Source organism: Nerophis lumbriciformis, linkage group LG08 (assembly GCF_033978685.3).
Source record: "Nerophis lumbriciformis linkage group LG08, RoL_Nlum_v2.1, whole genome shotgun sequence".
NCBI classification, from domain to species: domain Eukaryota; kingdom Metazoa; phylum Chordata; class Actinopteri; order Syngnathiformes; family Syngnathidae; genus Nerophis; species Nerophis lumbriciformis.
In genome coordinates, this window is record NC_084555.2 from 27,080,001 (window position 1) to 27,097,577 (window position 17,577).

Below are 17,577 nucleotides of genomic sequence, written 5' to 3' on the forward strand. Positions count from 1 at the left end.
TCTGGGCTGATGATTTTAGATTGTCCTGAAGAATTTGGAGGTAATCCTCCTTTTTCATTGTCCCATTTACTCTCTGTAAAGCACCAGTTCCATTGGCAGCAAAACAGGCCCAGAACATAATACTACCACCACCGTGATTGACGGTAGGAATGGTGCTCCTGGGATTAAAGGCCTCCCCTTTTCTCCTCCAAACATATTGCTGGGTATTGTGGCCAAACAGCTACATTTTTGTTTCATCTGACCACAGAACCTTCCTCCAGAAGGTCTTATCTTTGTCAATGTGTGGATTATGATTGTTTTTTATCAAAACGGGAACATGTGGACATCCTATCCGTCGTCATCACCACAGTGAGAGAAAACATTATACAGTAAGCGATCATTTTATTATGTTTGTAGTTTGTATAAATTGTTTAGCACTTAGCAATACTGCTACATTATGCTTAATGTTTCACTAAAGCTAGATCTGTTTAGCAAACAGCTTCTAAAACTTGCATCTTACCCTCCTTATATTCAAGGTAAAAAAAATATAAGGTTCTGAATCGTCATTTGTCTTAGGCCTCTTCTACACCGGCTAAGGTTATCCAGGGTAAATCCCACCCAACCTTATCCTTGCCCACACACACACAATGGTCGTTTAAGACCCTCTCCCCCCTCCGTCAGCCGGCGCAACGCGACCTAATACGCATGTGCGGAAAATGCGCACTTTGTGTGCAAGTTCTTAAATGTAACTTATCTGAACAATATCCATTGTTGTGGTATTTCAATTAACTGGAATCCAGTGTGCTGTGGGGCCCTATTGTAGTGAATCACACCTGAGCCATCATAAATGAATCAAATCTTTATCAAAGACGTGAAAGTACACAATGTGATAAAGAACGTTTTACAACAATCAATCGAGGGATCTAGATATCTGGTCAGGACACGCCTCACTCTTTTGCCTTCACCTTCATTGTCCATTCGTTTTTGGTGACTTTATATACTCTGGACCTAGACGTTGATAACTGATAGTCTGCTTTGCCAGTCCAAAAGCATTCGCTGTTTTCCGTAGTCTTCCCTCGATGACCAGGTAATACAAAGCACACGCTACTTTTTTATCACATCTACGAGAGCCCGCATTCTCGTTGACTCTCCTTCGACAAATGGACAAAGTTTTTCGGTAAGTAGAATCACAGCTGACCTTGACATTCGAAAGTTCTCTTGCCGTCTGAGAAGTGTTGTATCTGAAATAGCTGCAATCGCTTTCTCTTAAGGTATTCATGTGTGATTTCCACAAGCGTCTGTACAAACGGAAGGAGAAACACGGATGACTCGCCTCCATATTTCCGGTGGTTAGCTCCGAGTTACGAAACCGCTTTATTATGAAGCTGGCTGAGGCGCGTTCTTTATGACGTCACTTCCTGTGTGGGGCGTGGTTTTTCTGGCGTCACTTCCTCTCCGAACTCACTTTGTAAACGATCAATGAGTCCATACAAAGCTAAATGCTGGAGATTCAAGAAATACACGGCACACTTACCCGTGTAAAACATTGTCCGAGGAGGGGGACCTTAAATGATAGTTTAGTGTGGCTGAAACGGGGCTTAGGCTAAATAATTATTCATTTAAGGGGTTAAACGACTTAGTGTAGACATTGCCTTAAACTAATCGTTGTTGGCTCTCTCAAAATCTGCATAATTTGCATTGTTGTTGATGGGGAAGGGATCTGTGGTTTCAACCTCTACGTCACAGATCTTGTGACTGGCTTGCTCATTAGCTCTCAAAATGGCTCGGGAATCTTTGTGAGATTGACATATTTTTAATCATATTTGTTTATTCACAAACTTTGTAAGTCTTTCAGTGTTATAAATCATATACATACAGTATATATATATATATAATTATTTTTTGGGTTTATTGCGCCTCAGAAATAACATTATTTTGCGGTCAAACTGTATATGCGCTCAATGTACAGTGTAAGTGAGTTGGGTGTTAAGGTAAAATTTCGGTACACCTTCCGACTTACATCTTGCATCTTTTTCCACAACTTTCTGAAAAAACTGATGCAGATTCAGATATTTTAGGACGAAACAATTAAAAAAAAGGATGCGAATTACAGGAGTGACTGTACTACATCGCAGTCATACGGACAGAAATTGTTGCATTTTTTCCATACCAATTTAATTTATATTATATGAATCTTTGTTTTAAAATCTGGGCAAATGATAAATATGTACAGTATAACTGATGCTGATGCAAATGTGTTTAGTTCAGAATTGGATGCTCATGCTTTACTGAGTGCTATTTTGTTTTATCATGTACTGTATCTGGTGCTTGTCTGGTGTTGTTTCAATGTGACCTTTGTGTGGATTGTTTGCAAAACAGGCGACAAATTGAACGGTCTCTCACCTGTGGTTTCTTCATAATCTGGATAAAAAACATGTGGTTCTTCATTGGGTAGATGACAATCAGCACGTCTCCAAAGTCAGTTGGAATGATGCCACGGCGGTAGTCTCTGGTGTGCTCTGACCACACGATGTGCACCTCGTCATTTCCAAGGTGACGCAGCTGCCAAACACACAAAATTAGACTAAGTCTGGCTAGTGCATGCAATTTTCTTCAGATGGTGGTGATGACAGGAATACAACTTCTAGAGCAGGGGTGTCAAACTCAAATACAGAGTGGGCCAAAATTTAGAACTGAACAAAGCCGCGGGCCAAGGTTGAACAAATTAACCTTTTAATAGGGACCCAAACAAGTTTTGCATTGAATATTGAACAAGCAAGGCTTATATAACTTTATAGTGACATGCAAAATCGAGTTTCAAATAATGATAATAATAATTAAAAAATATCAATGGCATATCAAATACAATTTAACTAAAAATAGAATGCCTCTTTTCTATTTGCAGCCTTCTGAGGTAAATATCAACATTAACTTTTTCCACAGGCTAATACATTTAAAAATAAAATAACAATGAATAAAACAACCATTCAGGACTTTAAACTGCTCAGTTTGCAACACACTGATCTAATCTGATGTGCCCAAGCCAGATACCTGCCATCTTTTCTTGGATGCTAGTTCATTAATGTCGGGGCTCAGGCTTTGAGCTGAGGCAACCTTCATTATCGAACGAAGGTGTTCATCAGTCATTATATCTCGTCCACCCGGACCACAGTCTTGGGGGCGTGCCTTAAATGCACTGCCTTTAACGTACTCTACGAGCTATCGTCACGTCCGCTTTTCATCTATTCTAACATCGTACAGACCCAGTCACAAGATATGTGCGGCTTCTGTACGCACACACACGAGTGAATACAACGCATACTTCATCAACAGCGATACAGGTTACACTGAGGGTGCCAGTATAAAAACTTTAACACTGTTAGAAATATACGCCACACTGTGAATCCACACCAAACAAGAATGACAAATACATTTCGGGAGAACATCCGCACCGTAACACAACATAAACACAACAGAACAAATACCCAGAATCCTTTGCGGGATGCTACAAAATACCACCAAACCTCCACCCCCCACACACAGACACCTTGTAGCGTCCCGGAAGAGTTAGTGCTGCAAAGGGTTCTGGGTATTTGTTCTGTTGTGTTTATGTTGTGTTACGGTGCGGATGTTCTCCCGAAATGTGTTTGTCATTCTTGTTTGGTGTGGATTCACAGTGTTAAAGTTTTTTATGCGGCTACCCTCAGTGTAACCTGTATCGCTGTTGATGAAGTATGCGTTGCATTCACTTGTGTGTGCGTGCAGAAGTCGCTCATATCTTGTGACTGGGCGGGCACGTTGTTGGACTGCCTGAAAAGCAGACGTGACAATTTTCAGGAGGGGCGCTGAAGTTTGGAAGACTCCCGAGAGGGTTGGCAAGTATTAGAATTAGTGGTGAATGGCGGTGTTACCGCGGCACCGCCGCAATATATAATCGGCGAGCCAGCTTTAGTCTTAATTTGATATCGCCTCAAGGGCCAAGTGAAATTACACGGCGGGCCAAATATGGCCCGCGGGCCAGAATTTGACACCCATGTTCTAGAGGATTAGCGCAAGCAATGTTGGTGGTTAGCATCAATGTTCCCTTTAATTGTTCATGCGTGTGAGCAAACGCAAAAACTCCCTGAGCATTCAGTGGAGCCCATGTGAGCAACATCAGACGTGCACACTGTGGCTACACCAGCAGCACACCTGTCCCAAACCTGACTAAATAACAAGTTCAATCTCCATCCATCTATCCATTTTCTACCGCATGTCCCTTTCGGGGGTAGCGGGGGGTGCTGGAGCCTATCTCAGCTGCATTCGGGCGGAAGGCGGGGTACACCCTGGACAAGTCCCCACCGCATCGCAGGGCCAACACAGATAGACAGACAACATTCTCTTATTATTATAATCAAATGACAGCAGTCATTTCCATTTCTAATATAAGTGTTTAGGCCCACTTACAATGACAATAACAAAAAATATTGTTTTTCATGAACTGTGTACTTGTATTGTTTGTCTGGGTGAAGGTCCTGCTTTGGAAATAATTTGTACCCCTTTCAGACATTGCATTTAGTTCCCATTAAAACATTCACATGTTGCACAATGATATGTAAGCAGGGGATCATGTGTACATTCCTGCAACTTCCTGTTTGTAAAAAATATATTTTTATTAGTATTTATTTAATATACTAACAGCATTTCATGATTAATATTTATAAATTAAGATTCCTAATAAATGACCCTAGAATAAGCACAGTGCACACATTTGATTGGTAAATCATAGTGTAACGACCTGGAATGACATTTTATGTGTGGTGTTGGAGTTGTCCGACTTTTTGTGTGTCTGTAAACGCATCACTGGCTAAGTGCCATATGTGTATGTGTTGGCGCAAGTGAGAAAGAGCGAGCGGCTGCTGTTGATATAACAAAGTTGCTTTTGGTCTTGTTTGTACTGCAGAAAATGACCAGTTTTGCTAGATATCATTTTTTTTACTAATGTTTTGGTGATGTGTTTATGGCCGACAATAAAGAGTTTTGCTCAGTAAAGTGATGGATGGAATTCATGTCCTCAAAGCGTCTCGTCAGACAATATTTGAACAATGATGACGAAAACTGTTTTCTCTGTCGTGTCCGTGTGTCGAAAATTGTTATGCGCTTATTTTTTTATTTGATTTTGTGAGTGGCATAGATTTGCCGTGCGCAGAGGACGCTTGAGCAGTGCGCAATTGCACAGGCGCGCACCTTAGAGGGAACGTTGTTTAGCATCACGGCCAGATTCCCCAAAGTGATGAGAAAAGTAGAAGTGATGGGGACCTTTTTTGTGCCAGTATCACGTTTTACACACAGCTGAAGTAAGCAAGCCTTTCAATTTTAATCATGTTTATAACATTTAATAGGAAAATACATTATAAGTGCAGCTATGACAGTAAATAAACACATTATATAAACTTTGAAAACAATCATTTAAACAGTGGTCTGGGTTTAAATTCGACCCCGTTCAGTGTTCTCAACAGGCATTAAAATTGAAAAGAAAAAAATGCACAAAATTGAGCATTTTAAAACCAATAACTCAAACCCAATTAACTTCCCACTCCAGAGATTAAATTGCTTCCTATTTCCACTCTATTTACAACCACAAATGAAAGCAGGCAGGCCAAGAGAGCACACTTAAAGAACAGGAAATTGACTGACGCTACTTTGAAAATAGGTAAACAGCTTTACCCAAAGTTGAATCAACACAGTTACATTATATTCTCCAACAAGTGTAGCTCTATATTAGCAGAAATTAAGACTCTGCTCAGTAGAAAACATCTGCCAATGTACTCTGGGCTTAATGAGCCATTAGAAAACATGCCCTCGCCACCAAAAATGCAATTAGCACATTCTATTATAAGCCCTTAATTATGGTAATTCTCTGATCTTAAACAAACACACGCCATGCTGATTACTGCTCACCAGTTCAGTTGGTCTAGCCAAGGACGAGCAGGTACAAACCAAGTCCGTCACTAGGACAATTCCACGGAAATGTTAAATATGCATTTGGAGATGACAATTAACACCGCAATGTTAATTTGGGTTACGATATTAGCATTTGGATGAGTTAAATCACAAGTTTAATGAGGTTTTATGCTCAATCAGACCAGCACTTATTCACTCCCTTGTTAATCACATCAAAATGTTTAGGACTTCTTTCTTTTTTTAATAATCTGATTTAAGTCAAAGGATGCTGTCCAATTAGCAGTCTTTGACCTCCCATCCAAACAAAGATGCAGCAGATGAGAGGACCTCAGAACACTGGGGGCTACTCATAAAAACAACCTTTGGTGGCCCATTTAAGCTGCGGTGCCTGGGGGCGAGTGAAATAGCTCAGGCTATCCTCTTCTCTCACACACTTACACACACACATGCGCACACGCACGCACACTGCCTGACCCCCGACTCTGCATGTCGCTTCTATAACTGCATTACTGAGGCCAGCTGCTACTGCTGGAGTTTGCACTGCACTACAACACACAATTGGATTGAGGAATTTGTTTTTTCCCCCATTTCTGTTTGATTTAGCTGTTTTTTCCCTCTCAGAGGCCTTCTTCAAACAGGCAACATGCCACCAAAACCCCCTCCCATCCATTTATTTCCGCAGCTAACCCCGCAGTACGCCTCTGTGGTCACAGGCAGTAAAGTGGGTGACTGCTGGACTCAAAGTGTTATTTTTAAATTGACATGGAAAACAAGCTACTCTAAAGGGGATGAGGCCCATTCCTCATTCCAATTCTTCATACCAGATCCACTGTCATCACCCCCTTCGAGGAATCTGTGTGTGCAGCCAGCCAACCAATTTCTATATAAGCGTTGGGAGAAAGGTGCTCATAAGCATTTTTTGTATATATAATGGTTGCAATGTGACAGAAAACGGCATTGTGCCATATTCCTCCATTTCCTTCTGCAAGATAGACATTTTTACTAAGGTAATGTTGTGCCTTTTTTAAGCACACGCTCAGAATGGGTTTGGAATTTGTTGGTGTTTTTAGTAACATACGACCGGAGTGAGGTTGAGGCCTGATGAATTTCCCTTCTCAGCAGGGCACCGTATGAGAAGATTGACAGTATGGGCAGGGGCCTTTGCGGCTCATTTCTTCGCACTAACTGCTACTTGTGTACTACAGTCTTGAATCCTACTGCAGAACTAAATCAATCGCTCCTGTGGCGGCAGCAGGAATTGGATAAAAGGATCCTGCCGGCAATCGCCTGGTGCCTGCTCTCGCAGAGAGAGCTAATGGCTGAATCCAGGCCCTGGTCACAGCACACATGGAGGGGGGCAGGGGATAGCAGAATCATTGTCATTACCGCAGCGGCAAATGCACCCCTGTTCACTTGCTTGGGTCACTAATCAACGGTTGTACTCTGGAGTCACACCTCCTGATCTCAGCCTAACATAAAGCTGAAAGATAAGAAAAATAATATTCTGGGCAAGCGGACAGTGTAGCCATTTCACTGCATCAGACATGCATAGGGTTGTTTTCTCGCTCCATGGGTGCCAAGTAAAGCTACATGCATCCTAATTATAACAGGATGATGTGATTGACAGGCACCAGTTCAAGTGTTAGCTACCTTTTTGGTGAGGCAGTCATCAGAATCAGATGGCATTCGCGTAGAGACGTGGAAGATGGCTTCCACAGTGGAGGTAGCATGGTACGGAGCAGTTAGGCCTGTGCTGCCATTCCGCTGGAGGCCGCCCATGAAGCCACAGTGTGTGGCTAGGTCCACCTGAGGAAAATGTTTCTATTTAGGATAGTGCATGCAAATAGTCATCTACATCTACATGTGTTGCAAAAAGCAAGAATGCATCAGTAGTTTGTGACTGACAAATTAGCAAGTACCTCCCATCCGAGCCCGGATACAAAGTCTTCATAGTCCTTGCTGCCGGCATTGTTAGACAGGATGGAGCACTTGTCTTCTTGGCCCTCACCAATGTAGAACACAGCGATCTTGTGCGTTTCTCGACTACAGAAGAACAAAACACATATCAGTTATTATTATTTGATAATACCAAAGGCTGTTACTGTCACTTTAATTTATACCCAACATGAGGTTTATTTTTAATTAAACCTAGACTTTTCACTAAGCGCAACCATAATTCAATGAATGGCAGAAATACACTATTTTACTTAAAACCTTCGACAGGGGACAGTACACGTTAAGTCAAGTTAAGAAATTAAACTAAATTGGAAAAAAAATATTGTTTCCAGTACCTCACAAAAGTAAGTACACTCTTAGCATGCCTGCAAATGTTTTCTTGTTTCTTTTCCTGGGACAACACTGAAGAAAATCTTGATAGTGTAAAGTAGTCAATGTAAAACCTGAAAATTTGTCATCAATGACATGACCAATGGCAACAAAAGTAAATACACACCTAAGCAAAAATGTCCAAATTGGGCAAAATTTGTCCATAAGAATGGTGTTATCGCTGGTCACTGTAAGTTCAACATGGCATTAGGGGATGTGAGTTTTTATTTTTTTGCTCTATATAAAGATACTCTTGGTCAGGTGTGGGCAAACTTTATGACTTGTAGGCCACATTGGGCTAAACAAAATATATATTATTTATTTAGACATATTACAAATTTATGAGATGTATAATGTAGATCTAAATCAATGTAATAGCTCAAACACTACACTGACTTCAGAAATACTGTAGAAAAAATTACAATACAAAAAGCTTCCATATTTTTCGCATTATTTGTTCTAATTCAATGTGCTTTTTCATACTACAGTGTGTGTGCGTGTAATTTCGACATGTGTATGGTGCTTAGACATTTCTTCATAATGTCCACATTGTGCCGTGGGTATGTTACATTGTGTGCCAAATGTGTGTTGACTTCTGTTGTTTTTATTTTCACCATAAGTGAGAACAGTTGTTTGGATTGTCCATATAAAACTATACACAAATCATAACACTATATCATGCAAAACTTTAGGTAACTCATTACGCAGTAATGTGAGAATGAGCATTCTGTAACAAAGCTACCTGGATAGTTAAAACAACAGCAATAAAAGGTTATGAGATTCACTGCGGGACAGACTGCGAATGTTGGCGGACCGCATGTTTAGACAACCCTATAGGTGATACAAAGATTGTTCAGGTTACACTAAGATAGCCAACACACTGAAATTCAGCTGCAGCAGGTGGCCAAGATCATACAGCGCTTTGGTTCACCAAAAAAGTTGAGTGCACATGTTCAGCCTCATATCCAGAGATTGTATTCGGACAATACCAAACACAACCGTATGAGTGCTACCAGCATTGCTGCAGATGTTGAGGGGGTGGGGGGTCTGCCTGTCAGTGCTCAGACTATATGCTACACATGGCCTCCAATTAGTTTGCATGGCTGTTGCATACCTGCCAACTTTTGAAATCAGAAAAACCTACCGGTAGTAGCCAGGGTCCAGGGGCCGCAGGCCCCGGTAGGTCCAGGACAAAGTCCTGGTGGGGGGTTCACCCCCCGACGCAAAATGATTATTAGCATTCAGACAGGTTAAAATGTTGCTAAAACCATCACTTTTCTATCAGTCACAGTGACTTTTCAAAACAAAAATATTACAGCAAAAATCATATAGGTTGATTGACATGTTTATTCTGTAAGCTAACTTCAATAGTTTGAAATTATTTTGACAGTTAATGCCAGTTATCCTGTCAACCTTTCACAAGACTTCAATTTGTTAATTGAAAGTATAAACAGTATAAAAACTTTTTACAGTAAACAAATGGTAAAACAGTACTAAACAATTCCATTAAAAAAAAAATTGGTGTCATTATTAACTTTCTGTCCAAGCTTGTATAATCTACTGCCTTGTTCAATTGTAAAAAATATTCTGTGCCTAAAATTCACATTTCTATCACAATTATCATACTGTAAACATGGTAAGCTGACTTCATTAAAATGAATAGTCCTGTCAATAGCATGGAATTACAATTCAAATGTAGTTTTTTTGTAAGCCTTTCAAAAGAATTCAAAATATGAAAAATTAATGAAAATTAATTTAAGCCATCAGACACTTGAAAAGTGGCACATCACATCTCTAATGTAATCATTTTAACTTTTCAACAGAAATAGCACTGCAAAAATATTAAGGACATACTTCTGTATTTTGGTAGTTATGCTGTCAACATTTAACAAGATTTCTTCAACTTGGACTTGAAAGCATAAATAGTATAAACACTTTTAACAGTATAACAGTACTAAACAATTCCAATAGATAACATTGGTGTCATTACCTTTTTGTGGCTAAAATCCAAATTTATTCTATCAGATTGATCATACTGCAAAAATGATATGGTAACTTTATGATAAGGGCGACGAAAAACGTTGAAAGTTTTCCACTTGTATCGCTAGCAACGGCATTAGACTTGTGTTTTTTTGTCCCAACGTGGTCTTTTACATCGCTAATTCCTCCGTGTCCGATCAAAAAATCTTGTCTGCACAAGGTGCAGTTCGCGTAGTTTTCACCCTTTTTGGAACGGATAATTATTCCCGGATAGGCTTTAAAATATTCTTCACGGAATGACTGCAGTTTTCTTTTCGGTTTAAGACTCGTTTGCGATTTTTCTCCGGCTGATTCCATGATCGTTCGCTCGTTTGGAAACAATGGCAACAGGTGCCTCGTGCTTGGCAGCGGTGCTATAAATAGCCTCGCGCATGTCATTCGGAATGGCTCGATAGGAAGTTACGGGAAGCAGTGTCGATTGTCATTGTTGTTACGCGATTTCGTGAATAAAACTTTTAAAAAAATATATTTTTTTAATTAATGAAAAAACGTATTTTTTATCACTGCAACCGTAACCCGGAATAGGTTGATGAAAACCGTACTAATTACGGGAAAACCGGACTAGTTGGCAGGTATGCTGTTGTTACAGAAGGAAGCCTCTTCTAAAGATGACGCACAAGAAAGCCTGAAAAAAGTTTTCTGAAAAGGGATTCTATGATGCAAAACTCCCTTTTCTTACCTGTTGGTGCCTGTTTTTGTGTATTTAAGATCCTCATTAGTCCCGGGAATTTGAAATCAAACCATGGGTACATTGCAGAGATATTTATGAAACAATCTTGCTTTCTTCCAAACTTGCTCCAAATGAGATTTTTGGAATTTGAGACTTCAGTGACACTTGTCTTAGCTACGTCAGCAAATATCTCCTTATGTGGTCGAGCAGACCTGGGCAATTATTTTGACTAGGGGGCCACATTGAGAAAAGAAAATGTGTTTGGGGGATGGTGTCTATAAAATATACACATTTATATTCATACATATATACAGTGGGTACGGAAAGTGTTTAGACCCATTTAAATGTTCCACTCTTTGTTTCATTGCAGCCATTTGCTAAAAACAAAGACGTTTATTTTATTTCTCATTATTGTACACTCAGCACCCCATCTTGAAAGAAAAAAACTAATGTAGAAATGTTTCCAAATGTATTTAAAAAGAAGAACTGAAATATCACATGGTCAAGTATTCAGACCCTTTGCTCAGTATTGAGTAGAAGCACCCCTGAGCTAGTACAGCCACAAGTCTTCTTGGGAATGATGCAACAAGTATTTCCATCAGTTGGATGGTGAACATTGGTGGACAGCCATTTTCAGGTCTCTCCAGAAATGCTCATTTGGGTTTAGGTCAGGGATCTGGCTGGGCCTGTCAAGAATGGAAACATAATTGCACGAAAGCCACTCCTTTATTATTTTAGCTGTGTGCTTAGGGTCATTTTCTTATTGGAAGGTGACCCTTTGGCCCAGTCTGAGGTTTTCTTCCAGAATATCTCTGTACTTGGCCACATTCATCTTTCCTTCAATTGCCACCAGGCGTCCTGTCCCTGCAACCGAAAAACACCCCAATATCATGATGCTGCTTCCACCATGTTTCACTGTTGGGATTGTATCTGGCAGGTGATGAGCAGGCCCTGGTTTTCTCCACATATACCGCTTAGAATTAACGCCAACAATTTCAATCTTATTTTTCATAGTCTGAGAGTCCATGTGTTTTTTGGAAAACTCTGTGCAGGCTTTCAAATGTTTTGCACTGAGGAGAGGCTTCCGCCCGGCCACTCTGCCATAAAGGCTGCAGTGATAGTTGACTTTTGTAACTTTCTCCCATTTCCCTACTGCATCTCTGGAGCTCAGCCACAGTGATTTTGGGGTTCTTCTTTACCTCTCTCAACAAGGCTCTTCTCTCACAATTGCTAAGTTTGGCTGGACGGCCAGGTCTAGTAATAGTTGGGGTCGTCCCAAACTTCTTCCATTTAAAGATTATGGAGGCCACTGTGCTCTTAGGAACCGTGGCCAGCTCTGTCCCTTACCACAATTCTGTCTCTGAGCTCATTGGGCAATTCCTTCGACCTCATGATTCTCATTTGCTCTGTGTGAGCTGTAAGGTCTTATACAAACAGGTGTGTGTCTTTCCTAATCAAGCCCAATCAGTTTAATGAAACACAATGAATGAGCAAAACCATCTCAAGGAGGATCAGAAGAAATGGACAGGATGTGAGTTAAATATGAGTGACACAGCAAAGGGTCTGAATACTTATGACCATGTGATATTTCAGTTAGTCTTTTTTTATTAAATTTGCAAATATTTATACATTTCTGTTCTTTTTCTGTCAAGATGGGGTGGTGAGTGTACATTTGGGTTTTACTGTATACCGATACTTATAAATTACCGTGGTACTTATTAATTAAAACGGTACTATACTGCCTCTAAAAAGACAGTTATTTTTTTATGTTATTTTTTTACAGACATGACTTTTATCACGTCGTTACATTGCTGGTTTTACGAACAGAGGAGCATGCTTGGCAACGCACACGCACAAGGTATTTACAAGCAGAAACAGGTGTAGACATAAACAAGAGAATTAAATATTTTGGATTAATAACTAATGTTAAAAGTAAAGCTATAACACCGAAGCGCCGCTCAGCAAGATGTGCTATAAAACATGGTTAGCTAGCAAGCGGCTAACGTCCATCCACAGTCGACAGTGTTTTATCTACTTCTAAATCCCTAAACCTTGCCTCCATGGCAAGAAATAAACTACATTTCTTAAAAGCATCCTCCCTGCAGAACGATGAATAGCTAAACATGCTTCACTCCACACTGTAGGAGGATACAATATCTAATCACTAAAGTTGGCGCTCCTGAATGTAAACTAATGCCATGGGTGGATCTACACAGACATCGATTGTAACAATACCAAGTACAAGACCCGCATATAGTCAATGCTACTAATGATTACATAGATATTTTTTTATTATCACAAAATCTTTGTCATTTTTTATTAAAGTATTTATTTGAAAGGAAGCAATATGTGCTAACTAAGAACTAACAGCAAATTTCCAAGTAAAATTATAACACGTGGAGTTCCGAAAGGCTCCATATTGGGACCACTTCTTTTTATATTAATATATAAATTACCTTGTGAACACGTCAATTATTCATCACAATATAATTTTTGCTGATGACACCAATTTATGTCGCACAAAAAACCTGAAAGCCTTTAAACTATTGTCAATAGTGAATTAGTCCAAGTATATAATTATTTAAATGTTGTAGCGGGGCACTAATTGTTCTCATCACCAGATTGGGGATTGGTGCATAGGTCGGATGTGACCAGTTATAAGGGGACACCCTTCCGGGGGAAAAGGGTTGTTGATGTGGAAAGAAGTCTGATATTAAAACTCACCGGCTCAGAACTACTGCTTTCCCGCCTCATTATCTCGACTCCCACATTGGTGACCCTGATGTGATTTCGGACATGTTTAACGCTGCTGGTCTCGTCATGCCTGACGTCTCTGCGCCATTACAACAGCCTGTAGCGGCTCCCAACGTTTTTGCTGCAACAGTGAAACTCCCGGAGTTCTGGCAGCATGATCCTGAGCACTGGTTCTAACATGTGGAAGTCCAGTTTCGACTTCGGGCAATTACAGCAAATGAGACACGGTACTACCATGTTGTTGCTGCTCTGGATGCTCAAAGGACGCTCAAAGGACGCGGAGAGTTATGGGCCTGCTGAAGGGGTCCTCCGGCGTCAGAAAAGTACGGTGCGTTAAGACTTTATTGCTGCGGCTGTACCCGCTGTCTGACGCCGAGCGAGCTGACCGCCTCTTGTCTCTCAACGGCCTGGGAGACAGCAAGCCTACCGAGCTAATGGAAAATAATCTTGCATTGCTCGGTTCCGGGGATGCATTGTTCCTGTTCGTGCAACTGTTTCTCCATCAGCTACCGCCCCCGGTACGCACGGCGCTCGCCAACTCGCTGTTAGTCACCACGAAAGATTACCAAGGTTTGTCTGAGGAGGCGACAGGATTCTTCTAGCTGCTCGCCAGTTCAGCGTTCAAGCCCTGCTGCCTGCACCGACCTGGAATGCACCTGAGGAGCTCGATGCGAGCGCTGTGGCTGCAGTGTCGGACCGTCACCACAGTTATGCTTTTACCGCCGCCATTTTGGGACCAAGGGAAAGCGCTGCGTGCCGCCTTGCGATTTCCCAGGCCAGGGAAATACTAGGGCAGGTGCTCACTGACAGCAGTGAGTATGGGCAGAGCGGATAAGCTGCTGTTTGTTACTGACGGCTTGTCGGGCCGCCGCTGGGTGGTGGACTCGGGCGCCCAGCGGAGTATCCTGCCTGCATCAGCCGTGGATGCTCTGGAAGCTGGCCAAGGGCCCCCGCTGAGTGCCACCAATAAAACCAGCATCCGCACTTTCGGCACCAGGTCAATGACTGTTTCGTTTTCTCACCGCATGTTCACCTGGGACTTTGTTATTGCCCCTGTGGCCGTACCTATTCTGGAGGCAGATTTTTTGTGTGCAAATAGACTGTTGGTGGGTGTCTCGAATGGCCGCTTAATTGACTCTGCCGCTTTCTCCACTATTAAATGATAAATGGGTTGTACTTGTATAGCGCTTTTCTACCTTCAAGGTACTCAAAGCGCTTTGACACTACTTCCACATTTACCCATTCACACACACATTCACACACTGATGGAGGGAGCTGCCATGCAAGGCGCTAACCAGCACCCATCAGGAGCAAGGGTGAAGTGTCTTGCTCAGGACACAACGGACATGACGAGGTTGGTACTAGGTGGGGATTGAACCAGGGACCCTCGGGTCGCGCACGGCCATTCTCCCACTGCGCCACGCCGTCCCGTCCCTATTCCACACACACTTGGGGAGCCGGAGCCTGTGGGCCTCGCCAACATGCTCGCTGTGGTGGATGTTTATCAACGGCTTCTTGCAGAGTTTCCAGATCTGACTGTACCGACGTTTTCGGCAGCGGTCGCGAAGCATGGGGTGGAGCACTTCATCCCTACAGTGGGCCCGCCTGTTTTTGCCCGGGAACGGCGGCTGGACTCTGCTAAACTGGCCCTGGCACGACAGGAATTTGCCACTATGGAGAGACTGGGGATTGTACGGCGTACCAACAGTTGTTGGGCTTCGCCTCTACATATGGTACCGAAGCCTGGTGGGCTGTGGTGGCCTTGTGGTGACTTTCGCCAATTTCACTAATGCCAATGCATTATCTTCTTCTGCTGTAGTGTATTTAAATTCCTACATAGTTAAATAGGCTGAAATGACCACAATCGCCCCCTAGTGTACAAGAGGCACACTGCGTATGGCCAAATTTCATATTAAAGATAAGAGCATGGAACTTGAACTTCACATGTAGCTGTAAAAATAGAAGAAACTAAATAATTTGACAAATCAGACTAATTTAGTGCATGGAAACGTACTGACTGTAAAAAGTGACATAACGTCAGACAAGGCAGCACACATCTTCAATGATTACTTTCAAATTACTAAAAATAACATTAGTATCATGTGCTGCCATCTGTCAGTAGAAACACTTCCATTTCAGCCAACAAGAATTCCACTTCCAACTAGGTTTTTTTTTATATCTTACACACACACACACACATGTACATACACGCACACGCACACACAACAATTGTAGCCCAAGAACCATTAACAAATAGATACTAAAAAAATCTAAAGTTACTCAAAAGTTACTCAATACTTAAGTAGTTTTTTTTACGGAATACTTACTTACTCAAGTAATTATTTGTTTTACTTTTACTTGAGTCATATTACTTTAAAGTAACGGTACTCTTAGTTCAGTACAATTTTTGGGTACTTCACCCACCCCTGCATATAACACATCAAGTACGTCAGCCAAATAATAAGCCCACAAGCTAGCAAAAATTAATAAAAAATAAAAGTCTTTGGAGAGCTTATTTGCAAATGTAAAAAGGCCATGGCTCCTAATAATTCAGCGTTATGGTGAGTTGTATTTTTCATGCACTCCTTATTGCTGTATTTAATTGCCACACGTGGAAGGCCGGTCCATGAAAATAATGCCTACATAAACCGATCTCTGGCGCAAAAAATGTTGGGGACCCCTGATGTAGACCACACGGAAGTGTTTTAAATGTAGAAAAAAAATTATAATATGACCCATTTAGGACAAACAGACTGAAAACATGGATTACTGGTACCATGTCAATCAATCAATGAATCAATTAATCAAACTAAATTATAAATGGCTTGAGCAACTCACAATGGCATCCCTGATCTAAACCCATGTGCGGGTAAGGAAACACTCAAAAGACTCAGACTGTGAAAAAAGGATAAAGCTTGAGAAGGGCCTGAAGATGTAGGGACCTCCCTTCCAAGCTGATCGGCTACCATGGTATGGTTGTCGAGTGGGTATAATCATTGAATTGTTCAATTAATAGACAATGTGGGAGTCCAGTGTATCGGGAAGCCATTAATTGTCCTGTGTTCTGACGAGACCAAGACAAACGTATTGGGTTCAGACAGTGTCAAGCGTGTGTGACGCCAACCAGGTGAAGAGTATCAAGATTAGTGTATCTTGCCTACACCCAGGCATAGTGCTGGTAGTGTCATGGTCTGGGGCTGTAAAAGTGCTGTCGATACTAGGGAGCTATAGTTCATTGAGGTATGTATGAATGCCAACATGTTTTGTGACATACTGAAGCAAAATATGATCCCCTCCCTTTGGAACACAGACAACAGGGCAGTCCAGTATACCACCATAATGACCTTAAACACACCTCCAAGATGTTCGCTGCCTAGCTAAAGAAGAAAAGGATAAGATGATAGACTGACAAATTATGTATCCAGACATAAATCCTTATATCATCTATGCAGCATCCTCAAACGGAAGGTGAAGGAGCGCAAGGTGTCTAACATCCCTCAAGTCTATCATGTCAACATGGAGAAAACGGAAGAGGATTCTAGTGACAACCTGGAAGCCTCTTGTGAACTCCATGACCAAAAATAGTTAAGGCAGTGTTGGAAATGAATGGTAGCCACACAAAATATTGACACTTATATCTCAATTTGTAAACTTTGTTGCCAGCAGTTTAAACATTAAGGGCTGTGATGAGTTATTTTGAGGGAACAATAAGTTTACACTGCTGTACAAGCTGTTCACTGATTACTTACCGTTCCAGTGTTATCACATTGAAAAAAATCTAATAAAACTAATACATTATTTGAAATGATAGATAAGGGTGACACAATTAAAGTACAGCAGCCATATTCCTGAAAAAAATTGCTTTT

General features: G+C 41.4%; 1 protein-coding gene across 7 annotated transcripts in view; it reads right to left on the reverse strand.

Moving 5' to 3' along the window:
- The window catches only part of ralgapa2 (Ral GTPase activating protein catalytic subunit alpha 2), a 273,154-nt gene that overhangs the window by 92,332 nt on the left and 163,245 nt on the right, over positions 1–17,577 (reverse strand). For all 7 annotated transcript variants that reach the window (XM_072913656.1, XM_072913661.1, XM_072913662.1 and 4 more), the window contains 3 exons: positions 7,842–7,965; positions 7,573–7,728; positions 2,383–2,541 (listed from right to left, as the gene is read on the reverse strand). In XM_072913656.1, coding sequence (XP_072769757.1) covers positions 2,383–2,541; positions 7,573–7,728; positions 7,842–7,965 — 439 coding nt within the window. The remainder of the gene's footprint in view (positions 1–2,382; positions 2,542–7,572; positions 7,729–7,841; positions 7,966–17,577) is intronic.